This window comes from Chroicocephalus ridibundus, chromosome 5 (assembly GCF_963924245.1).
Source record: "Chroicocephalus ridibundus chromosome 5, bChrRid1.1, whole genome shotgun sequence".
In the NCBI taxonomy this organism is placed as follows: Eukaryota; Metazoa; Chordata; class Aves; order Charadriiformes; family Laridae; genus Chroicocephalus; species Chroicocephalus ridibundus.
Genome location: NC_086288.1, coordinates 25,588,265 through 25,613,852, shown reverse-complemented (window position 1 = coordinate 25,613,852; position 25,588 = coordinate 25,588,265). Strand labels below are relative to the sequence as shown.

Below are 25,588 nucleotides of genomic sequence, written 5' to 3'. Positions count from 1 at the left end.
GTGTATCTGCACATGTATATTTTATGTATATAATGTATGTATTTGGGGCCATAACAAAATGCAAGTTCGGGCTCACAGTGGTTTCTCTGTATCCCTGCCAGGCATACTAATGCTTCACCTTCTGCAATCAGAGCATTTCTCAGGACTCTCAATAAAGTAGCATATTTGTATGCAAAGTCATTGAGAGCTGCCAACATCATGATGACATGATTCATCGTTTTTGCTGATTCTCAAGGCATTTTCTGCATAAAGAAGCCTTTGAGAACTGACCAGAACCTCATTCTTCCTTTCAGGGCTGGCTGTCAGGCCACTGCAGACAGCTTTTGTGTTCACTAAGCGGATTTCTTTCACAGGGTAAAGTTCCCACTGGGGGAAGCGGTTGCCAGGAGACGTAAAACAGCTACAGCAGGATGCGACTCTGTGCTTTACTTTGGCACTAAGAGTGCAGGTGAAGGCACTGCTAGTTACACCTGATGGATGGTTTTATGATTGAGTTCTCCTAAACCTTTAGAAACAGCCTTTTTTAAAATCTTTTTTGGTTGGTTGGCTTGTTTGGTTTTTTTTGGTGCTTTAAGCAAAGAAGAGAGCATGTTAAGTATAGGACCCTCTTCCATTGTTGGTGCTATAAAAGCTGAATGTTCACAGCGCTGCGGCGTGTTTTCCAATACCGCTGTGTCTGTTGGTGCTTCCTGTTTACCGCTGGAAGGGGCGTTCCTCCGGTGGCCCAGCCGCCTGTCTCCGCTGCACCCCTCGTCTTTTATTGGGTGGTTATTCTTCCACTATAGCCTTTCTTCAGCTGGGGCAGTTGCTTGCTTTTCAGTGTGTGTGGGATTATGCTTTATTATGTGAACTTTGGTGGTGATGCAAATGGGCAGATTGATAACCCTGAAATCCTCTCTTCAAGTACAATTGCTGGGGAGGCAGTGTAAATTCTTGTAGGCTGATCAATCAGCGCGCTCTTTCTTGGAGAGTCAGTTTTGTACACTCATATAAAGCTGGAAAATCCATCCTGTAAATAACAGGTCATTGTCCAGGTGCCTTGGTACATAGCTCAGTAACCTGTGCTTGGTTAAAACGTGTCTTTCCGGACTGATCTTGATTTGAGAATATCCACTGATATTTTTCACATCTCCACAGTTTTTTTGTTGGTAGCTAGTTCCGTTAGTGAGTCATACTTCCCATTAAAATGTGAATTTAATGTCTAAATTTGATTTCACTGGCTTCAGTTCTCAGCCATCAGTCCTCGTTAAACCTTTCCTTCAAAAGATTATAGTGTCCTTTAGCAAATCTGGTACTTTTTCTTTGGTACTTATACACTGTGATCAGTCCTTCTCCCAAGCTTCTTTCTGATAATCTGAGCAGACTGAACTCTTTGTGTCTCACGGAAAGGCACTTTTCCTTATTCTGAAATCAGGCTTTTTATCCTTGTTGTATACACTTGCAAATTTTTCAGGATTCTTTAACAACCTATATCTGAGAAATACAAACAGCATGCCAATATAGTCTGACCACTGCCATATACTGAAGTAAAATTATTTCTCCACTGTGATTCATTTCTCCAGTGTTGATGTGTTGTGATTTGAATTTTCTTGCCCAGTAACATGCTAAGAGGTCAGCTTTCTGTTCAGTATGAACACAAATCCTTTTCAGAGTAAGCAGTCTTCCAGAAACAATCTATAGGTCGGGCCTCTCTCTCTTATTTAATGTGCTCTTTATTGTGACCGAATAATAGTTCTTTCATCAGTGTTTCACATTGCCTCGTCAAATGACTTCTGTCTTTAGCAATCTTACATCTACACAGTTGCCTTTATTACCCATAATTGTGATTTCCTTAGAGAAATAACATCAGATTTATTTAACAAGCCACTATTGTCATAAAAGTGTATCGATGAACACAAACTACGTTACAGCTTTTATCAACAGAGTCTTGCACCTGATTTTGTTCTGGTGGCCAGATCAGATTAACTGTCTGGCTCAGTCAGCCAGTTACTCCATTTGAAAACCAGTGCCTCCGGGAGAGGTACAAACAGTGTTCGTGCCTGCAGGCTCCTTCCCATCTCTGCTAAAACTGACAGCAGCTGAGACAGTGGGCTGAGGTCACCAAAGCCCTCCTGTATACCTTATCAAAGAGCCCTTTAGTTTTAATGACAGCCAGGCAATGTTAGCTAGGAGTAGCTAGTTTTAAACTGTCAACCTGGAGCTCCTGTTTCTGCAGCCCGTTAAGAAACTTCTAAGCCAGTCAAACCTGTCTCGAGGGGATTTGGAGGAGTTACTCCTTTAATGCTGTGGAGAATGGCATGTACATCCCTAGTACATGTGGGAAAATATGCTCCTGAAAGCTGATTGTTTGAAGAAGATTGTGGGTGAGAATTAGAGTGCTTTATGGAATTAAGTTGCTGAAAATGCCTCTGCTTTACTTTCATAATCTGTTCAACAGAAATCAGTTGCGTGTGCTGTGATTATGTTTCATACATTGGAGGAACATAACATTGTGGGAAAACTCTGAAAACAATATGGAAACATTCCCTAGTCTGTACTGCCATGTTAGATGGCTGAAAAGCACCGACATTCTTTTTGAACAACTGTGATACCTGACACAAAAGAAACCCCTAACCACTCTGCTGCACGTAGTTTTTTTAAAGCAGTTGGAGGAGACAGTTTCCCAGACCCATGAGATATCAGCGATCCGGTTGCTTCACTCTCCTTAGGTTACTGACAGAGAAAGTTTCTTTCAAAGTGCTGGCGTGAGTTGGTTAAATTGCAGTTCCTTGTAGTTATCATCAGGTGCCATTTCTGACCTTCTTGGAACTAGAGGAGTCCTCACCTAGCACTCAGAGACCTCCTGAAGCACTGTGATAATTTGCACTTGATTCAAATGATCATCTAAGGTAAGTTATCCAAGGAGAAGCTCTTCTTCCATTGCCCTAAATTCTTCATCAGGAACACAGAAAAAAAAATTGTCATGAGCTATACTTGGAATATACATATATGTAGTTTTGGTTATGAATCAATGTCCTTTAGTGACCTAATCAAATGTGTCTCATCAAAATAATTTGTGTTGATTCCTTTTTTTCCTGCATGTTCAAAGTCAGATGAAAAAACACAGAACAAAAGCCACTGATGTCAAATAGATCTTGGGCAGGGAAAAGATGCTCCTTAGAGCAACCCTCACAGTGGTCATACAAGAAATATACCAGGATCTGGTACTGCCAGATGTCGAGCACCTCAGGAAGTTACTATCAGATGCATTTGTTTTCAGTAGGAACTGAAATTTATCTAAATTTTCTGGGATATCCATGGGACATCATCCATGGTACTGCCAAAGGGATTAATTTCTTTCCCCCTTAGTGTAAAATATGCTCTTCAGCAGTAAACTGTTTTTGAAAAATAAAGTCCTTCATTTAGACATAATAGTTACTGCCTCAAACCCTGATAAAACACCATAAATACATCAAATATCTTGTAATTCTTAAAGGCTCTAACCTCACCTACCAATTAAAAGCCAAGTTTCTAATTAATTTGCTTGTTGCATTGGTTTGGGCTTGTTGGTGTCAGAATATAGTGGGTATTTTAGTGTTTTGTATGTATTTTTGAGAGTTGACTCAAACCAAAATGAGCTCAATGTGGAACTCAGTGCTGTGGCAGTCTGTTTGCTGCTTTGTTGTTTTGCAAAGTTTGTTAATTTGTTGGCAAAATTATTACTGTGGAAGCAGCTGCAGGCAGCATTTGCATAGCAAATAACAATGCAAATCACAGAAATGGAGTACGAGACAAGTCTGTTCCCTGTGTTTGGGCAATCAGAGACCAGAATGTCCAGACACTAGGGAGAATGGTTATTTCCCTGGATGGTCTTCTAAAAAATAAATAAATCACTGTGCATATGGCAATGGACAAAATAATAATTCTGAAACCAATGCATGAAGCAATACAGCCATCCTCCTCTCCTTTTTTCATGATGGTATATTAAATTTTGTGACCAATTTATCATTAGATAACTATGTCAAGGGTATTCTTTCTCTTTGGTCTTTGCTGCTTTTGCTAGCTGAATTTTCCTGATCTATTCAAAAAACATGTTTCAGATATTGATGAATGCCTTGAAGGTGGTTTGGGAACCTGTGGCCAAACCTGTACCAATGTTCCAGGGTCCTACATCTGCTCCTGTTTGCCTGGCTACACTTTGGATATTGACAAACGGTCTTGCTATGTGAACGGTAAGGTCATTTTCTTTTTCAATGACTAAAAAAGAGCTTTAGAGATTTAGTTAGCATTGTTTTTCAAAGTGAAACATGCCCATCTGGTCCCTACTGCGACTGGGGTGCTCTGGTTCGCTGATGTTAAAACTGCCTCTTCTACTGTGTGGGTAAGTGGCAAGGCCAAAAGTGGATGCCACAGAAGAGTGATGGTGAAGAATGGAAAGTATGGCAGTGGGAAAATGAATGAACATATGACAACAAACAAATAAAACTAAACAATGACTTCCTGTTTAGTAGATATACTCTCTGTGTGCTTGGAACTGCAAACTCTCTTATCCCATCCTTACTACTTCCAGAAAAACATGGCAGTACACAAGATTTTGCTACCTTTGCCTCTTTCATTGTGTTGGCGTTGATGTGTTTCTGTTGTGTTTAGGTTTTAGGGACAGTTTTTAGGGACAGAAATTATAAGTAGGGAGCCCTTATTTTTGGTTTGGCCCATTGGCAGTTTCTTAATAAACATGAATGCTACTGAGAGTTCTTTTTCTCCCTTGCACTGTCCTGAGTGTATAAATTGATTTTTAAATCCGTAAGATGCATTTAAATTTTAAAAGTTTTTAGCCCTTCTAATTAATAGGAAAATATTCACAGTTATGACCTTTGAATAGCCTTCATTTTGTCCTCAACTGATGCTACCCAGGGAAAAAAATCTAGTTAGATTTTATTGATTGGTTTAACCCTATATTTCATCTAGAGTATGAGGTGTGAGTGCTCTGAAGTTCACCTCTCACCTCTCCACTTTGGTTTCCTGAATGTCTGGTTCTGGTTCCTGTCTGGGATATGCTGCAGCTCCCTTCTGATCCAGGAGCGTAGGTTTTCTTTTTCTGACTAGTTTGCCTCGGAATCTTGCTAATGCAGAGATTGGATGTGACAAGGCATGTTGCTGACCTAAGAAGTAGGACATGTACTTGAGTCCCTTTGCATGTAGCCTTTCGGACCATGAGCATAACCAGAAGTATTCTGTGCAGCTTCCAAACTGGCACCAAGACAATTACTTCAGTCAGCTCCTAGAATCATCCTTGACAGCAGCACATGACTCAACAAAGACCCAAGCTGAATTTTTTTTTGTAGTCCTGCTGAAACATCTCTAGCCCCTTTAATAGAGTTTTAAATTCTTTTTTTAATCAAATGTTTTGTAAACTCATCGCTTTTGAACCGAAGAGAAGTGAAAAGAAACATTTTACCTCACAGTGACTTATGTGCACAGGTATCTTTCACAGAACAGTCCTGCCTTAATACTGGAGGACTTCAGCTATTTTTAACATTATTACTAACATTTATAGCACCAGCAGAAAGTGAGTGATGGCTCAGGAGCTACTGTGATGGATAAGGAACTCTTATGCTAGGTACAAATCTTTCAGTAGGGGGTGTACCAAGTGAAATACTCTCATGTTTTAAAGACAGGGAGCTCTTTGATGCAGGTGTTATTTACCTGTTTATTAAACCCCTGATTAAATTAAGTCCCAAATCTGAGGTGCCTCTGCAATCAAAGTTAGATTTGTTCGGTCCTTCAGTCCCTATTCCATTTAAAGCCCTCATTCACAGGTGCCTGATAGGAAATTCAGAGAGTGGAAAGGACAAAACCAAAGCTCTTGGTCAACTAAATGGCAAAAATGCAGGCAGTACAGCTGTCAAATTCCTGAGGTAAATAAACCTTGCTACACTTCACCGTTCATTTACCATTTACGTAAAGCAAGTCTTCACAGTTTAAATATTCTCACATGGGGTTGCTCAGTGCAAATAGCAGCAGAAAAAGGGAGTTACTAGAATCCTAGAAGCAGCTGTTGTAACTGGGTGATAACGTAAAAACTTGAGATACAAACCAGTCTGTTATTATAGAAACAGAGTACTGATCATCTTCCTTCGGAAGAGAAGAAAATTACACCTTGTGTGCCAGTCACATCTTTCTGTTTAGCTTGCTCTTTACTTGGAGAAATCAAAATTGGTCTCATTCTTCTACTGTGAAAGGGGTTGAATCAATCAATCTTGCAACCATGATGAAGGTGGAACATCCGATTAAAATTTGTAGAAGTGATGTCTGTTGAGTTTAAAGCCTCAGGTTTCATGCTAACAGTAAAGGTGTTTAGTTAAAAGGTTGCAAAACTGGTCAATAAAATCAGTTTAATTTTCAAAAGTTTATGTGCAAGAAAAATGGTGATAGTCCGTCTTTGATGACATCCATCCCTGATAAATGGAGAGTTGCTCTGCATTGCAGGAAGATCAGTTACACAAGTGATTAGACAGGCTTGAAAGCTGTCATTCTGCTGGATCTATATCAATAATTGCATTTCCAAGTCACTTGGTTAGAGCATTACTTGTTTGCCATGATCTGTTGTTTCAGGCAACCATGTTATAAATTCCCCTCATTACCCCCACAATGAGCTTTCTTCTTTGAATGTTGTTTTACTGGTAAATTAAAGACTAGGCTGTATACCCCAGAATTTTTATTTAATTTTATTTTACTTTAATTAGAAAAAAAAATCTTTTTAAAAGGCAGGCTAAAATATGACTAGTTACATAAAAACTAATTTCTTCTGCTACACACTTGATAGACATCCGTAATATCAAAATTGCTTAAATGAAAACCATTGTGGTCTGGAAATGCAGTTAGGGTTCCTTGGGCAATCTTAACTTATGGTGATACCCTAAAAATAACAGAGAGGACTTGGTAAAACTGGGTTAGTGTAATCTGCAGCCCCAGCCACTACGTCCTGTTAATTGTACTTCCATACTTATCACAGTGTCATGGTTTTAAGGTTGCATGAAGGCTATTTGGATCATCCTAGTTGCTTATCACTTTCATCCTTAATTGGATTTCTAGAGTTTGGGGCATAATTGAAACGTCTGTCATTTTAACATATTTTATGTTTGGTCACTGATAGGCTCTTACCCTTCACTCATTATGAATACAGGTTTTGTTTTGGAAGGAGTTGTTGCTCTTGAGCTGAAGGAGTTTTAAGTACAGGTCTTTTGGGTTCCTTCAGCCATCTGCATCACAAGAAACCTCCGCAGTCTCTAGCTTCTTCCTTTGCCCTGCCTTGGTATCTTCACTTTCCCTGTTTGGATAGTTAAAGTGAGACTCCAGACCACCTCTCTGGGATAAATTCTTGCTATAGCGCAATGGCTGGAAGTGGTCTTCACCTTGGAGACACATCCATGGCATAATTCTTCCAGCCTCTGCTGACATGCATGCAATGGTTCTTCTGAACCCTGACTAGGCTGTAGGATTTGGGATTAGTGGTAACAGCCACTGCAATCTCAGTTTCATGACTCAGATTTTTTTACCTAATTTTCAGCATTAAATGTGAAAGGACTATTGCATTTATATCTTATTGGTTCTCTGTGATATGACTGGAAAGTTATTAAAATATAAGAGAGGTGGTTAGATCCTGAACTTTCTCTTTGGCTAGTATGATACTGATGAGAACTTAATGCAACAAAAGTGCAATGCTTATCTATTAATTGGTCTCTTTGTTTGCTCTCCACACTAGACCCTGCACCATTCCTACTTTTTAGCCATGGAAATGCCATCTTTAGAATTGACACCGAAGGGACCAATCATGAAATATTGGTGGCTGATGCCGGTCAGTCAACACTTATGGATTTTCATTATGCAGAAGAGAAAGTGTATTGGGTAGACTCTGAGAGGCGACTACTTCAAAGAATTCACCTGAATGGCACAAAACGAGAGGTAAAGTAATCAGTTCTCTGGCATTCTCCAAATTAATGGGCATAAAACCCTCTGTGGAAAACACCTGCTCATTAGGTACAATTCAGCTGTTACTTATACTTGATAGCACTTCAAAGTTATTAAGTAGGTTTTGCTGTCATAATAGTTATTGTCCTGAATGTAGGCTGTTATATTGGCATTCACAGTACATTTAGTATTTTCTGTAGATCAAGTGAAGGGGAGTTAAAACTGAATGAGAGGAAATTCAGACAAAGTAAAGCTTTGAAGACAACAATGTTTCTATCAGTTTTAAATTAATCCCTGGCATTATGGGAGTTTGTCTTCCAGATTACTGTAACTCAAACTGGCACAGATGGTATGAGAAGAATGTGCTTGAATTCCTACTCACTTTTTCGCAAACCTTTTATTGGTTTCTATGGTTGCATAAATGCTTCTTTTAGCACTTCATCCTTTGTTCAGAGAAAGCTGTGCAGTTCATTGCATCTGGCTGATTAAGAAGGGCAGACAGGCTGTTGTGGCCAAACTTTAATGCTGTGAGAGCCTTCTTTTGTTTGAGAGAGATTGCCAGTGTTCCTGTACCCACGTGGAATCTTCACTGATGTGTTTTACGCTGATTTTTAAGGATCAGGGTCCAACAACAGTGCATTAAGAAGACTTCCATCTGTAAAAGTACAGGTCGGGGTGCTTCATAGCATGCCAAATGCAAGAAGTTGTAGCTAAAAGATTAGTCCAGTGTATTTCTTGTGAGATTAGTCCAATGTATTTCTTGTGAAGAACAGTTTCCCCTTTTGCAGGGTGTCACTCAATTCAGAAGGGGTATGTGTAAGTATAAAGACCAAATGAAAGTGATTAAAGAACAAGAAAGAGAATTATCTACAGGTCTGAGAAAAAATGAAGCAAGCAAAGGAATGAAATAGGAAGCTTCAGTCTGGCACTCTATTCCCTATATTGAAAGTCAAGTTTAGGATAATCATTAGGATGCTTCTTGTTGTCAGCTTTTTTTTTTTTTTTTTTGCAGAGACTATGTTACATAGACAAAGGCATTTCAGGATTTGCTATTGACTGGATAAATCAAGACATTCTCTGGGCCAACAGACAGAAAGCGACCATAGAAACGACAGACATGAATGGGAAGAAACGCCGAGTTCTTCTAAGAGATGTTGGTCGTCCCACAAGGATTACCATTGATGCTGAGCAAAGGTAATTTTAACTAGGTTAGTAATTTCATTGAAATAGACTCAAAATATGCAAAGTAGTCTGATTGTGATTTATAGGTTGCTGGGTTAGTCTGTGCACAGTGTATTATCTATAGTCCAATACCTCCTTGAACTTTGACAAAAGAGGATAAAAGATTAATAGGCATATAAGAGATAAATAGAGAAGTGCGTGAGAAAAGCCCACCGAAGTCTAATGCAGAATCTATACTTCTTGGTCATCAGGGAAAATTTTGCTAGTGAGGAGAACTGAGAGGAAAGAGCATTGCTGGTCCTTTCTCAAAGACAGCAACTTCTCAGGGCAGCAAGGGGAATGATGCCTGCAAATGCTGGGAGTCCCTTGTGCTCCAAACATGGCACACTTAGAATATAAATTGGTACGTTTTCTGAAAAAAAGGCCTAAACTTACAGTTTTGCTCCTGTTTCGCTTGTCTCTTTGTCAATTGCTCTGAATATTGGTTCTGAATCTACTGTTGCTACTTTGTGTCACCAGTAATTTGGTCTTTATAAAGGCACTTTCAGCTTCAAGCCATTTACACTGAGAACCAGGCTCACATAAGAGATTTGGCCTCCCCAAGAGTTATCAATATGAATTGTCACAGTGGTCTCTCCATGCTAATTTCTCTTTACACATAAACCTCTTCCATTAAACTTACAAAAATAAAAGCTTGAGGAGGCTTTGAAACGTTTCTGTTTCATGCAGCAAAAGCATGTTTTTGTTGCTACTTTTGATTTGTAGTAAAGCTGCTCAGGCCTGTGTGATAGTATTTTAATATAAAGGCTTATATGTTCTTTCCTACTACGTTTAAACATAAACCAATCTTCTGATGTTAGTAGTATTCCTAGTATTCTTTGGAGTCTTGTCATTTGCGTATGATTTAAAGGCCTGAACGTTGGCCAATATTTTTTTTTTTCTGATTTGCTTTTGAATGTAGTATTTACCAATCTTGCAAATACTCTCAAGTCCTCAAATTGTCAGATGCCATCAAAACACATGTTTCAAATGGCATTCTAAGGATATATTTGCTGAACTTATGCAAAAGTTTGGGGAAACTCAACTGCATATATTCACGTAGGTGTGATTCACCATGCATGAAAGCTGTACTCATGCTTACAGGGAGGCCAGATATAAACTGTAAAGAAAGTAGACTCCAAGAAGTCTAGCATAATTTTTATGCCCTAAGGAAATTTGGTTGTATGAAAACTCTGAGGACTTTTTTTTTAATGTGAAGTGAATTCAAACCCCCAGTATCTTTACATGCACAGGCATAAATATGAACTAAATCTGATGCAAACAATGTCTTCCTTCAAAAGCATGCAACTCTTAAGTAATGAAGGTCAATGTGTTACCCTGATAATAGAGTTTTTCTCAAAAGATGTGTCTGAGTATTAGCGGTAATAGGATTATTTCAGTAGTGCTAATAAAACTATTGCTGTAAGATTGGCTTAATTTTATAGTGGTGTTTAGAAATGCTGAAAAATAAGGATTAAGACTAAAGTTCAAAATAGAGGGCCAATATAGTAAAGGCTGGCAATTACTCAAGCCAGTTTCTAATCTTCATTCTTCTCTGTCTTCCTGTTTGTTCATATCATATCCTCTCCCTACGCTAATTTGCAAAAGTTGTGCATAGAGACCATAACCATCTTTGTTTCTTAATTTCCTTGCCTGTAAAAATTGTGATAGAAATGCAAGCAGGTATTAATAAAGTGTTTAAAAATGGCAGTATAAAATTGGGCTGTCCTTTTGGAAAAGTTTTCACCTATACATTAATAACATATAATAACTGTAGTCTATGTAAAGTGAGGAAAAGCTGTGAGGCAGGGGCTGATTCTTCCTACTGGTTTAGTGTAGTCCCTTGCCAGTGGCATCTAATCCCTTCCAAGGCCTTTGACAAATGATTAACACAAACATAGTAAAGCTGTCTTCATGCTACATTGTTTTGTACATATAAATTCTGTAGTTTTGTGAAGACAAGGCAAAATGATGATGCTTCTCGGAATTTTTGTGCATAAGAAACCCAAGCAAAGAATCTAAACCCAAACATTAAAAATTAAAATATACACGAATGAGGGATAACTTGCTATTTTGGAAGAACTGTTAACCTTAGTCATGTTGGTAAATCTGGGTTTTGATCCACAAATAACTTGACATATAAGTAGCTTCAGTGCATAACTGGCTTGAGTACTGGAGCTGTGTTTTGACTGTGTCTTAATTTAATAACAACATAGTCTGGCTGCTATAACCAGCAGGAAGGTAGAAAGAAATGAGAACAGTATTAGAAATGGTATTTTTAAGTTAAGTGCTTAAGTTAAGTGATGTGTTCAGCTAGGGTTTCTGGAGATAGATTCCTCCCCAAGGGCAGAGGGCAATGCGTATCTGCCTCAAAAATGTGCCTTTCCCCAAGTTTGCAGGAGTTGCCTGTAGATTTGAGACATTACTCCAGTTTCCTTCTCTGACTGCATGGCTGAACAAAGCAGAGGCAGACAATAGTGCTTCATGGTTAAGCTGGGCTGATTCCTGCTTGACCTACATGAAAGAGATTTCTAGTATCTCATTGCTTCCTGAACATAGTCATACAGTCTCTGATAGAAACATATTTATTAAAACAAGAAAACAACTGTAATAAAACTTTAGTGGTAATATTGCTTCTGTTAAACAGACAATGCTTTGTTGTCATTTCCATTCTTAACAGAGCTCTGTTAAGGGGAGGTGTATGTGGGGTTTTCGTGAAATTGATGAGTATGTATTAAGGAAGTCCCTTGCTTTATTATTAGTTTTGTTTCTCAAAGCAGTATGGTAAGACTGCAAAATTCTGTATACAAGAGCAACTAAACAAGGAGTGTGTAGCAGTGATGTAATCTTGCAAATGTGGGGTTTGAGGGTTTTCTTTTTCAAAACGTGCCTCTCTCGCTTGCAGGCTATTATTTTGGTCTTCAGACGGTACAATTTCCAGCGTACACCGAGTGTCCCTCAGTGGAAGTGATGTGAGAAATGTTTTAAGAACCACAGAAAAAATAAAGGCCATCTCACTAGATTTGGTGGACACAAGGCTCTACTGGATCCAACATGACCACGGGAAAGAGATTTCCCATATTGGATCGTGTGACTATGATGGCAGAGCTGTTCATTTGCTCAAAAATTCTGTCCGGTGAGTTTTCCTGAGCTTGTCAGAAGTAAAACACTCATTTCCTGGGGCTTGCTCATTCTGCCTTTTATTTTGTCAGTTTGTAACACAATAAGGAGTATAAAGTGTAGTGCAAATGGCCTGTAACTGTAGATCTACTACTACTGATAGGAAAATGGAAAAAAGTCACTGTTGTAAGGATAATACTGCCACTCAGTACTCTCCATCTTCCAAGCTTTTAGCAAATGATAACTACTTAATCCTTAGAAATCCTCTCTGAGTGTTTATTAGTGGCCTTTTTCTGCAGATAGAGAAGCCAAAAGCAAAGAGATTAAATGATTTGTCCAAGGTCACAGTGGGTGAGCTCAGGTGTCTGAGCTGTGCTCAAGAGACTGAACTAGATCAGGTCTTTGCTATCCTCCTCTAAGCCTGTTGTCCTCCTTAGCTGCCGGGCGGGGAGGCTCAGATAACCCCCTGTGCTCGAGCTCCCCAGCAAGCATCAGCAGGTGTGGTGAAAACTGTCTGCTCCCCGGTGCCGGGGCTGAGCATGGCTGAGGGGTCTGTTAGACCCATCTGCTTTTTGATACCTTTAATATTTGGCATTCGTGCTTTGCAGTGGTACAGATGCTCCATGGTGGGCATGTTTTCACTGAGGTGCTCAGGAAAAGGTTACCCTATATCACTGCAGAGTCTGTCAGTAGGCCTGGGTCAGCGTATGCGTTTAATAGGGATTGCCAGCTGCAAAACGAGAAAAATACAGGGTTTTGCTGGCCTGCTGATTTACATATGCAGCACACCATTTGCATATGATGAACACAAAGCTGGTTTCTCCCTACATTGCCAGCTGTCACACTGGATTTTTCCTTACCCTTTTCCCCTTTCTCCCTCGAGTTGGCTGGTGTTCACTAGGCCATCAACAGGCCCTTTGAGCCTGGATGATATGGATTCTCCTTTTTTCACCTGTAATATATACTGGAAAGTGGAGGCCAAAAATCCCTCTTTCAGTATTTTTTCTGCTTTCCCTCTAATTTAAAACTGGGCCCTTTTGTGGTTCCTGCTGGCTGCTATAACCAACCAGCGAATGGAAACTAAATTCCTGTGATAAGAGAAGCAGCAAGATGGATTTTAGGAACGCCCTACTCCTACCCCTCCATCTCCACCCTGATTTCCTGGGACAGTGAGAAGTGTCAAAGCAGGAACTGGAAATTGGGAAATGGGGGAACTTATCTGGCCTACATCCTGTCAACAAAGCAAGTGACTGTTTTGGTTGCTGGGTTCACCAGAAGCAGGGTGTTACTTAGGCTTTCTCTGTCAATTGAGTCGGTCCTGAACAACAGCTTGTATAACCTGTGAGAAATGCCTGTTACCTGCTTTGCATCTATTTCTTGCAAATCTGCAGGATTCTGGGTGCTGGAGTATTTGGGAATGTCTCTGGCATCTCATCTGATCCTCATAAATGTAAGATAATATAAGATGCATATAAGAATACAAAGAAAGGTTATTTACAGTGAACTTGACTGAACTAGATGCTCAGAAAATGTATGAGCGAGTAAATATATAGGGATCAGGTAATGTGACACTGTGTTTTCTTCTCTGTTGTAGACATCAATTGCTTGGTATGTCCCTCTTTGCTGAGCACCTGTACTATTCAGAGTTGAAATCTGGTATGATATGGAGAGCCAACAAGTATACTGGAAAAGTTGTGGTCACAATTAGCCTGAAGCCATCGTTTTTTCCACCAGCGGAGATAAAGGTGGTGCATCCATTTAAACAGCCAGGTGCAAGAACAGATTCTCACGATTTGGGTAAGTAAACTGTAATGATATAGTTGTATGCGTGACAATAATGGTGTTATACACTCTGAATTTTCACAGTAATAATTTTCTTTGGCAAAATTCCAGGCCTTGCTGAAGTCAAGGAAAAAGTTTCCTTTAACTTCAGTGATCCACAGTTCCACTTGGTGTGTGTAACTCCAGCTGGAGTATCAGGCTGGAAGTGCTGAGCATGAACTGCTCATTTCATTAATCTGAATACACATGCAGATAAATGTGATTTTTCTCCTTCTTTTCCCCTTATTTACACAAAGATGTTTTTATAGCATCTAAACAGCTCTGATTATTATGGCACTAAAGGATTTTAAGTGCATAGTATGTTCTACAAGTGATAGTGTGGATATCACAGCTTTGCTATGAAATGGCTGGATAAGAATCAGCCTGTTTTAGACAGACTTGAAGTTACCATAATAACTATGAAATAAGAGCCTTGGGTCTCTTTGATATCAATTGCAGCCTACAGTATGAGGTGGTCATGTCACTACCTTTCACTGTGGATCAGAAAATGAAGGTAGTTGACTATGGATAGCTCACCCTCCTAGAGGATTCTTGCTGAGGCAGTAGGAAGTGAGGGGTATCCAGGGGAAATAATGTCTTGTTGTCTGGAAAGCAGACATCGGATATTCTTGCTTTAATGGATTAGCTTTTGTCACCAGTCTTGCTTGGATACGAACAACTGACCAAACAGCATAGAGGCATTTGTGTGTTGAGCAATGGTTGCAGAACTCCCAAGGGAAGATGGCCAGGAGTTTCCAGAGGTATAGATGATATAAAGACATGAGGAGAAAGTAGTGTTTGTTAGTATGAGTAAAAATGAAACTGTAAATTGGTGACTGGTGACAGTGAACATGGCTTCCTAAGGGCAAATCATGCCTGACAAATTTGGTGGCCTTCTACGATGGCATTATGGTGTTGGTGGATAAGAGAAGGGCAACTGATATCATCTACCTGGACTTGTGCAAAGCATTGGACACTGTGCTGCATCACATCCTTGTGTCTAAATTGGAGAGACATGGATTTGATGGAGGGATCACTTGATGGATAAGGAATTGGCTGGATGGTCACACTCAGAGTTGTGGCCAATGGCTTAATGTCCAAGTGGTGATCAGTGATGAGTGGCGTTTCTCAGGGGTCAGTACTGGGACTGGTGCTGTTTAACATCTTTGTTGGCAGCATGGACAGTGGGACTGAGTGCACCCTCAGCAAGTTTGCTCATGACACCAAGCTGTGTGGAGTGGTTGACATGCTGGAGGGAAGGGATGCCATCCAGAGGGACCTGGACAGGCTTGAGAGCCTGTGCAAACCTCATGAAGTTCAACCAGGCCAAATGGCAATACCTGTTCTGTGCTTCCTTTGAGGAAAACAGTCATCCTGGCAGATGGAAGCATTTTTTTCAACTGACATGTTTGGTGCTCTCACACAGAGTAACTGGGAAGGATACGTTTGTGGTGCAGACATTGGCACATCCACACATCTCAGGGTTATTAACACAGATTTGGAAGGTCTCATGAGGCCTCTTTGGTTGTCTGTCACCATGTCTGCACACGCATGAAAATGGAGAGGAAGAAACCAAGAAAGGTAGTTCGTAGACAGTGGTCTCTTGAACCTCAAGGGCAATTGGTTGTGTTACATATGTCCTCTACGTGAGACTGTGTAGCATAATTTCAATGACTATGGGCACTTAGCTTTTATTCTCTCAGAAGATTAACTCCACTTCTTCCACCAGAACGTGCTGCTTTCTGGTGTTTCTCTTTTCACCGGAAAGAGGGTTTCCCCACCTTTATTAATAAACAAACTACCGGTGTTTTTAAACGCCTTGCAGTATATACCCTTATATTTCCAACATGCTTAGTAAATTTTTGTATGACAGTAAGTGATGTCAGCAGTAGACCTTTTTTTTTATTCCAGATACTTTCATGTAAAAATGTCTGGGAAATGATGGAGTAGAAAGAAGCCTAACAGGCTGAATCCACATGAACCTTTTGGACTTTGCATGTACATTGCTTGGCTTATCCAGTGCAAGAGCTGGGTTGAAAGGAGGACTAATGAGCCTGGAGTACAAATGAGATTTATAGCTGATCTTACAACAGAGAAACCTGGAGATAAAAGCATATCTAGACTAATTGGATGCTCTGTACAAGCTAAGAAAATGTATCTTGCAATGTAGTGTCAGCTGTGAATTATCAGGCCTTCTTTAAAGCAGATAGCAAGTGAGTTCCTTCAGATGAAAAGGGAACTGACAAGAAGTGCCCAACTGACATGATTTGATTTTTTACTGGAATTTGGATTATTTACTTTACTAGTTAAATTCCTCATGTCCCCTCTTCCCATTCTCTTTCATAAGACTTTCCTGGGTTGGTCAGGGACAATAAGTACAGAGAAGAACGTTAATTCAGCTACAGGTTTGCTACAACCCCACACAAGTTTAGTACAGCAGTATCTGGAAGATGGCCTCTAATTTACCTCAGCTCTCTTTGACAGCTAATCCTAGATTTTATGACAGTATGTGTATTTATAATGCCTGCTGGAATGTTCTTCATGCTTTTATTAATGGCTCATAAAATATCTTAATTACCCTAACATCTCAAAGACTGCCTCTGGAATTTTTTTAAATTATTTTCTTCACCAGATTAATGATATTCAGTACACTCAGGATATTTTTTTGGAGGAATTACTTTGTGTTTCTTTCCAATGTAAAATATCAGCATCAGGCTATTATCTGAGAACACCCATTTACATATAAGCGAGATGATGGGAGGGAAAAAACTCACAAAACCCAAACAAACTAGAAAGTATGGTTTGTAATGGTTGTTCTTCCAGAAAAGATTACCTTAAAAACTTTGTGATTCATAATTTAATCACCATTCACTTTAAGTTTTGAAATTTGGTTGTTTTTTTACATATTGACTTGGCAATATCGAGTTCTAATACTTATTCAGTTAAAAGAGAATATCTTCTTGAGATTGCCCAGATGGAAAAATTATTCCTTCTGTTAGTTCTCCTCTAATTCCCATGTGTCTTAGGTCTCATTAGACCAATAATGGTACAAGCAAGGGGCAAAAATCCAGCACCAGTGATAAGCATAAGATGCAGCCTTGAATGTGGACTTGTTTCTGTTTTGTATTGTTTTGTGATTGCATGTACTTGCACTTTTGGCATTCTAATGAGCTCTGTATTTAATGCTACTGTATGTTCCTGAGGAGGGACAAAGATTAAGTCTCCAATTCAAAACTGGCTCTACAAAAAGAGAGGCTAGCTAAAACTATGTAAAATTCAAGTCTCTCAAAAGCTAACATGCTTAATAACATAGATAATATCCGTCTAGTCATCCATTCATCATTTTTCATTTAGTGATACAACTTCTGTTAGAGAAGAATTAATCAGTTTGATGCAAAGAAGTGCAATGTTGATGAAATTCAACAAGGCCAAGTGCAAGGTCCTGCACCTCAGTCACAGCAATCCCAAGCACAAATACAGGCTGGCCAGAAAATGGATTGAGAGCAGCCCTGAGGAGAAGGACTTGGGGGTGCTGGAGGATGAAAAGCTCAACATGAGCAGGCAATGCACACTTGCGGCCCAGAAAGCCAACCGCATCCTGGGCTGCGTCAAAAGAAGTGTGGCCAGCAGGTTAAGGGAGGTGATTCTGTCCCTCTGCTCCCATGAGACCCCACCTGGAGTACTGCACCCAGCTCTGGAGCCCCCAACATAAGAAGGACATGGACCTGTTGGAGCAGGTCCAGAGGAGGGCCGTGAAGATGATCAGAGGGCTGGAGGACCTCTCCTATGAGGACAGACTGAGAGAGTTGGGGTTGTTCAGCCTGGAGAAGAGAAGGCGCCAGGGAGACCTTATAGCAGCCTTCCAGTACCTAAAGGGGGCCTACAGGAAAGATGGGGAGGGACTCTTTATCAGGGATTGTAGTGATAGGATGAGGGGTAAGGGCTTTAAACTGAAAGAGGGTAGATTTAGATGAGATATTAGGAAGAAATTCTTTACTGTGAGGGTGGTGAGACACTGGAACAGGTTGCCCAGGGAAGTTTTGGATGCCCCATCCCTGGAAGTGTTCAAGGCCAGGCTGGATGGGGCTTTGAGCAACCTCAGAGCCTCAAAGTGGGAGGTGTCCCTGCCCATGGCAGGGGGTTTGGAACTTGATGATCTTTAAGGTCCCTTCCAACTCTAACCATTGTATGATTTCAGCCAAGCTGAAGTGTGTGTCTGGGAAATTATTTCAGTCTTTTATAGATGTGATCTGTCATTCCAACAAATGGCCATCATTTTCTGTGTTGTGGCTAGCAGAAGACTAAATGTTGAACTTAAATATCATGCTGCTTTCCATCTTTTGGAATTTAGAGGGTGAATTGGAAATAGCATAAGAAAATTTCTCACATACAAATTTCTTTGTCGGTATGACCCCATGATTTCTTATCTGTTACACAGACAGCAGAGGGCAAAGACAGTGTTATGTGTGGGTGGCTGCATACCCACATTCAGTAGCAGCAGTTCAGCTATTCTTAGCTTGGGAAAGGGGCAAGCAACCCCAGAAGAAGATTAGGAAGATTAAAATAAAAATAATAGTTTGGGAGACAAAAATAAAACCATGAGTGTTGCATATCTGCAAAAGCAACAGCTCTAAAAGAGCACAGACACAAGGCTCTGCAAATCCTTCCTATGACTTGAATACCTGTTTCTCTTTTCCTGTGAAGCATGAGAAGTAGGAAGGCTTCCGGGGACCTGTTGGGTACTTTTTTCTGCTTCCTTTGAAGAAATTTTGAGCATATCTTGTTGGATATCAGAAACTTTCTGAGTTTTAAATCTGAGTTCAAGATTTATAACGCTTGTATTTCTCAAAGTCATAAACCACGATCCACCCCCGTACAAAGATTCTCTAGACTGTGCTAACACTTTTTGTCCAAATGAAATGCACGGTCATTATGATCTCTCCAGCTATTAGCTATTTTTTTGTTAAATAATGTGAGTCTTGAGCACTGCTTTGTGCTAATAATTTCCAGTCTTTGTATGCTCTCTCTCTCTCTTTTTGAAATCTATCTTCTCTCTCTTTTGTGTGTGTGCTGTCTCTCTGTTGCTCTCTTCTTTCTGGGTGTTTTACAGAGCTTGGTAACCTATAATATTGTGCAGGACTGGCGGCGTTTGAAGCCTGCTACACAGGGTTTTCCCTTTCATAGTCACTATAGGTATGCACCCAAACCGTCCCCTAATTCAGGCTCTCTCTAGATCTGCTTGTGCTGACATGGAGCTAGAAATGATCGTTCTCACAGACCTACTCTTAGTCTTCCAAGTAGTCTTACTCTTTGCTTTTATAGTGACTTTTTGGCCTGATTTTACCAATAGAAAATAATACAAGTTATTTTCTATTAATAAGTTCCTCTGGTTGAGTAAGTAGCTGTTGAGAAGAAGACACATCACTGAGCATCATTGCTCAAAACAGTTTCTCCATGAAGGTTGATATTGTAAGAACTCTGTTCCATTTACACTGTATTTGTTCTTCCAGAAAAAGGAAGCTGTGGTTTGAACAAAGAAAAGTGCAGAAGAAGAATCTGCAGGCCAGACATAAGGACTCATCGGTGTAAATGTTCTAGTGGCTTTATTTTAAGTCGAAATAAACAATTTTGTGAAGGTAATACATGAATCTCCCAGCAGCTTTATTCCATGAGATGAAAACATACTTTACAATGAAAACAAACTATACATTACTCATATCTTGAGTATGAAAAAACACTCTGAGGTCTTAAAAGTTCCAGTTTTGCCATTTCAGTTTTGTGTCCTTTCAGGTTCTGAAATAGTCTAAAGAGAGATCTATGAAAGTGTCACAAGTGCTGTTCTTGCAAGACATTTTGGTCTTAGCCTGAGTAGTTAAAGGAGCTTCAGATAAGTAGACACGTTTATGGGTGCTTATTTAATTTTCAATTAAAATTAAAACAGATATATCACCAAAGGTGACAGATTGAAAAATCCTGCAACAAGATGGTTGTCTTAAGTCCCACTTTCAAAAAAGGCACAAATTCTTAACATGCTTCCAAATGTTTTAATCTGGTTTGTTTTAATAAAAATCTAACATTGCTATTAATAATAGTTAACATATCACTTTTAGAAGCATCTTTTTCACTACACGACCAGATTTGAAAAGACATAAAGGCATCAAAATTCTTAGCTTACAGACGTGCCTGAGCAGCAGCCATCCAGTTCTCAGGAAGTTCACCAAGATTACTTTCTGAATTTCTACTGCTAAACCATTTCTGTGTTGTGAGAATTTTACTGAAGTCATGGTGGAGCCAAATTTTTTAAAATAATTTTTACCTGAAGAAAGTGTCTAATGTAAATTTTTTGGGTGCACACAAAATTGGCCCTGGAATCCATATGGGAAGGCATACTTTTGATAGTCCTCTATGCACATATGCGGGACACATGCAGCCTCTATAGGTTTTGCTAGAAGGTTTTTAAAGCTTATTTGATTGAGGTCTGCAAACTTGCTTTTTATCATTTATTAGGATGAACATATTTTTGTAAAATTAATGGGAAACAGAAGTACTTTTTCAAGAATGTTTGTTTGTTTCATTAATCTAATTACCTGACACTGGTTGATGACATTATTCTGACACAGCAAGTGCTTTTTTTGGCAGATATCAATGAATGTGGCTTCTGGAATCACGGCTGTACTTTGGGCTGCGTGAACATCCCTGGTTCCTATTACTGCACCTGCCCGAGAGGTTTTGTTCTTCTGCCCGATAGGAAAACGTGTCATGGTAAGTAGCAGTAATACATAAACGCCTCCCATATGATATTGGAGAGAGTCCTCCGTTAACACTGGAAATGCTGAAAGTTTTGTGTGTGGCATTGCTCGCTTCCGATCCCTTATTATATAAGTAGGATCAGCTTAAACTGAGTGAACCAAATTCAGATGTGATGTTGTAAGGAACCGTAAGTCACACGTGAATAATCAAGTGTGAGCCTCTTCAGAAGCAGAAAAAAAAGAGTCAGGTCTCCAGAGAGACCTCTTTGCTCAGATTAGTCTCTGTGGCACATTCCGGATGGATAAGCAGTTATATCTTTTTAAATGTGGTCTCTGAATTTGGCTCACAGTCTAACCTGCGTAACAATTTGCACAGTCTCTGAATGAGCAGTTTACAGCATCATCTTTTTTCTCTTCAGATCAGGGTTGATAGCATTGCTAATGTGCATTAAATTAATGAAATCAAATGTATGTACATCTGTTTACAGTGAATAAGACACACAGAAGTATTCATAAAGTTGTTTATTCAGGAGGACTGCTGCACTTCTGATGGGGTTTTGGGTTTGTTTGTTTTTTTTTTTTAGCAATTAAATTTTGCATAAGAAGTATGCCTGAGAGAACTTATCCATACAACTTAGGTACATAATCCAGGAAGCTCTCTGAAGCTGGATAAATGTGAATAAACTAAATGTAGAGAACATAGAGAAGTGAAGGGAAAAAACAAATACCTGTCTGTCAGTAAGCTTCAAGGACCATATTTTAGTCACAGTAAGAGTCTAGGTGAAGGTTTTTGTGTTCTCCCTTTATGTAGCACTGTGTATATTCAGCCTAGAAATGAATGAAGCCTTTCTAATGTAAGTCGAGAACATAAAATGTGAAATGCATCCATGTTTTGATGTCTTGGGATATTCTCAGTCACTTTTCTATTCCATAATGAAGTGAAACGTAGACATAAACAAAATTCTACCGTGTTTCCATGGAAATAAAAGATTGGCATATGCCCCAGGTAGAAGTGCCGGTGCACACCAATAATTTCAGTCTGGATCATGGCAGGATCAGGACCTAGGGTATGTTAAATATCACTACCAGAGAGTATCAGAGTCTAACAGACTCTAGCAGTCAATCTATTTTAGACCTCCAAGAGTCACTTCTCCCTCTCTATTAAGAGGGAACCAGGAGTAGGATTCAGTGACCCAAATGTGGGGGTTCAGGGTGTGTGTGACAGCTGCAGAAGGCAGACAGATGTGACAGAAAATCTATGAGAGTCCTGCAGCCAGAGGCTAATGGGAGCTCGTACAACCTTTGGTGTGCAAAACAACACTTAGTGCGCAACTCGGTCCTACTCTGGATGACTAGCTTGAACTGTATGCCTACATTTTGGGGTGCTCAAATTAGATAGAAAATAATGTTTTTCTAACACAGGCTAGGGATGCAGCATGGACAGTATAACTCCTTAACTACTCCAGCACAAGGCAGATATATCACCATCTACGCAACTTGAGAGAGATATATGCAAGGTGAGAAGTCCACATGCTGACCAGACATTTTGATGCTTTGTCCTCCAAGTCCTGTACAAAGTGCTTCATCTAAAGCCACAAGCTCTAGTCAGAAAGAATCATAGAATAATAGAATGGTTTCGGTTGGAGGGGATGTGGAAGATCACCTATTTCCAACCCCCCTGCTATGGGCAGGGACACCTCCCACTAGACCAGGTTGCTCAAAGCCCCATCCAGCCTGTCCTTGAACACTTCCAGGGATGGGGCATCCCCAGCTTCCCTGGGCAACCTGTTCCAGTGCCTCACCACCCTCATAGTGAAAAAGTTCTTCCTAATATCCAATCTAAATCTACCCTCTTGCAGTTTGAAGCCATTACCCCTCATCCTATCACTACATGCCCTTGTAAAAATTTCTTCTCTGGCTCTCTTAAAGGCCCCCTTCAGATACTGGAAAGCTGCTATAAAGTCTTCCTGGAGCCTTCTCTTCTCCAGGCTGAACAACCCCAGCTCTCTCAGCCTGCCTTCATAGGAAACAAGATCAATTTCTTGACTCTCTTCACTGTGCTTAAGGGGTTAGAACAATCCAGTCCAGAGCACAGTTGCCCTGGAGAAGCAATATTTGCAAGAGCTACGCACCATTTAAGCCAGTGTATGCAGCTGATTCAAAGAAGCAGCTGTGGGAAACCTGCATTAGTTCCAGTCTTCCAGCGGGTGTTACCATATGGCATTAGAATTGGCACAAAGAGATGCAACACTGCAATACAGAGGGTAGAAGGAGGATATCCTGTGAAATTGCATTAAAGAAACACTCAAAGAAATGTTGGCACTCCAACAATTATAATGCGAAGCAAAGGAAAGCTATTGCCAGGTTCTCAGATGGTTTTGCACCTACAGCTTCAAAAATTGCCACTAAAGAACATAGCTGTATCTCTGGAATGTTCATCTCCTGTCTTCATTGATTCTATCTCTGTTACCCTTGGGGTAATAGGAAAGTATTTTTTCCTCATTCTCTTCGTGTTTTATACTTATTCTTTCAATATAACTTCCTTGTAGTTTTTAAAACCTGATCTATTTTTTGATGAAATGTAAAAAAGAAAGCTTTCTAAATTATTTAAATTTTGATAACACTTCTTCATACAATTTTGGAAAATTTAAAGCTGATAAGTATAATGGCTTCAGGACCCAGCAATTTTGGCTTTCTCCTTTGCTATAATTAGGGGAGGGTGGGAAAAAAATTCGGAAAAAACCAAAAACAAACCCTAGAAGGACCACAGAATTGTTGTACTCTCAACATTGCACTTTTTGTTTTCTTCTTTCTTTCCTGTCTTCCTTCTTTTTCTCTTTTTCTCTTTCTCCTCTCTTTTTCTCCCCCTCTTTGTTTCTTTTTCTTTTGCTAGTTAAGAAAGCGTTCACATCTCTATTGAGGGGATTAGTAAAAATTTTTATCATCGTTTAAGATTTTTTTTTCCTCTTTAAATTACTGTAGAGCTAATTTCCTGTGCAAGTAACAACACTGAATGTAGCCATGGTTGCCTTCAAACATCTGAAGGGCCTGTTTGCTTTTGTCCTGAAGGATCCATACTCAAAGTGGACGGCAAAGCATGCACGGGTAAGTAACATTTTTCTAGCTGTAGTGACTGCCAAACTCTGTTCTTAGCACTGAAAGCCAGAAGAGAATGATGGCATTTTACTCTGATTTTTCACAGCTGCAAATGATTGCACAAGATAAGAGGCAATGGAATGTCAGGCTCTTTGAGTGCTAAGATGAGCAATATTCATCTTCATTTTTAATAGATTTTTCTAAGCAGCAACATCCAATGTTTGCAGGCCAAATTCTTTTGTTTGTCAGCACATAACAATGCACCTACCAGATGTTTGTTGCAGGAGATGCCTAAAATTTATATAGGTACAAAATTAGGGCTTGAAATCTGAAGGTGACTTTATTGACATCGCACAACCCAGGTTCAGAGTCAGCCTAATTTACAGTAATTTAATCTAATTACCCACAAATATAATTTTGCAGTCAGAATTTTTGAAGCTGCTAATCTGTCATTCCCCATTCCAGCAAGCTTTCCAAATTCAGGGAACTGTAGCTTTTGAGCTGTATCTTTTCAGTCTCAGGGGTCAAGGTAGCTCCATTTATGCCAGCCTTTCATCTTTAAAATTCCCCTTCCCCTTTTACATCCCTCTCGTATTGTGGACTGTGCTGTATACATAGATTCAGTCAGTGTTGCTGTTTTGCTACAGACACTCCACAGAGTAAGCTCAGGCTGGCATTGTAGATATGGCATTGTACAGCCCCAGGAAGAAAGAATAGTTTCTTTTTGTATGAAAACTTGGTTTGTTGTATTCGAAAGTCAGTGTATTTCATCAATTCACCATCCTAGCTTAACTTCTGGGGAGAGAATGGCATTAGTTTGCTGTTCTTTTGCATGGAATGCAAAGTCTGATAAAATTTGTTAATCTGTTGTAAATGGGATGACGTTTGCATGGGAGAAAGAGTTCTCTGAAATAATGAATACACTGAAGCCCTCTTCATATATCCCACTCTCCCACCACCCATCTTGTGTTGCGAATTTTCAGGAAAAACTCTGTAAGAAGTTACTACTGATTTGATTTATTTTCATTAGACTTCTGCTTTCAGCAGGAGGCCTTTCAGTAAATCTGTCAGTCACTGAGATGCGTTGCAGTGTAGAAGTCCTAAGCAGAGTGAATTGTTCTCTTGCTTATACCTCTGATTTTGTTGTATTTTTTTTTTCTTAGAATGGCAAAATTAAATTTTTCAAATGCTCTGTTTAAGGTTGTACATCTCCAGATAATGGTGGCTGTAGTCAGATATGTTCTTCTTTAAGCCCGTCCTCCTGGGAGTGTGCTTGTTTTCCTGGATATACGCTTCAGCGAGACAGAAGGCACTGCACTGCTATAGGTTGGTATCCTGGTATGCCTGCATATTTCTGCCAATAAAAGCAAAAACATTTTAGAGTCCTTCAAAGTGGATTGCGTAATTGGGATCCATTTTTGCACTGGTTTTAGGTTACTTTGTGAGACTTGGGAAGTACTAGTTGTTTGGAAAAGGAACCTATTTCAGAAATATACCAGAACAAGAACCAGTATAGGGTTCGGTCTCACTCGCAGAAGATTCAGGCTATTATCCAACTTCTGCATTTCACTCTGGGCTCCTGTACTGCAGAGGTTTATCTGCAGTATTCAGGTATTTGTGCCTTCATATAA

General features: G+C 39.8%; 1 protein-coding gene across 3 annotated transcripts in view; it reads left to right on the top strand.

Annotated features, from left to right (window-relative positions):
• EGF (epidermal growth factor) overlaps positions 1-25,588 on the top strand; it is a 63,248-nt gene that overhangs the window by 5,054 nt on the left and 32,606 nt on the right. For all 3 annotated transcript variants that reach the window (XM_063336662.1, XM_063336661.1, XM_063336663.1), the window contains exons 2-10: positions 4,080-4,211; positions 7,745-7,944; positions 8,963-9,144; positions 12,077-12,307; positions 13,886-14,088; positions 19,623-19,748; positions 20,752-20,874; positions 23,844-23,966; positions 25,158-25,283. In XM_063336662.1, coding sequence (XP_063192732.1) covers positions 4,080-4,211; positions 7,745-7,944; positions 8,963-9,144; positions 12,077-12,307; positions 13,886-14,088; positions 19,623-19,748; positions 20,752-20,874; positions 23,844-23,966; positions 25,158-25,283 — 1,446 coding nt within the window. The remainder of the gene's footprint in view (positions 1-4,079; positions 4,212-7,744; positions 7,945-8,962; positions 9,145-12,076; positions 12,308-13,885; positions 14,089-19,622; positions 19,749-20,751; positions 20,875-23,843; positions 23,967-25,157; positions 25,284-25,588) is intronic.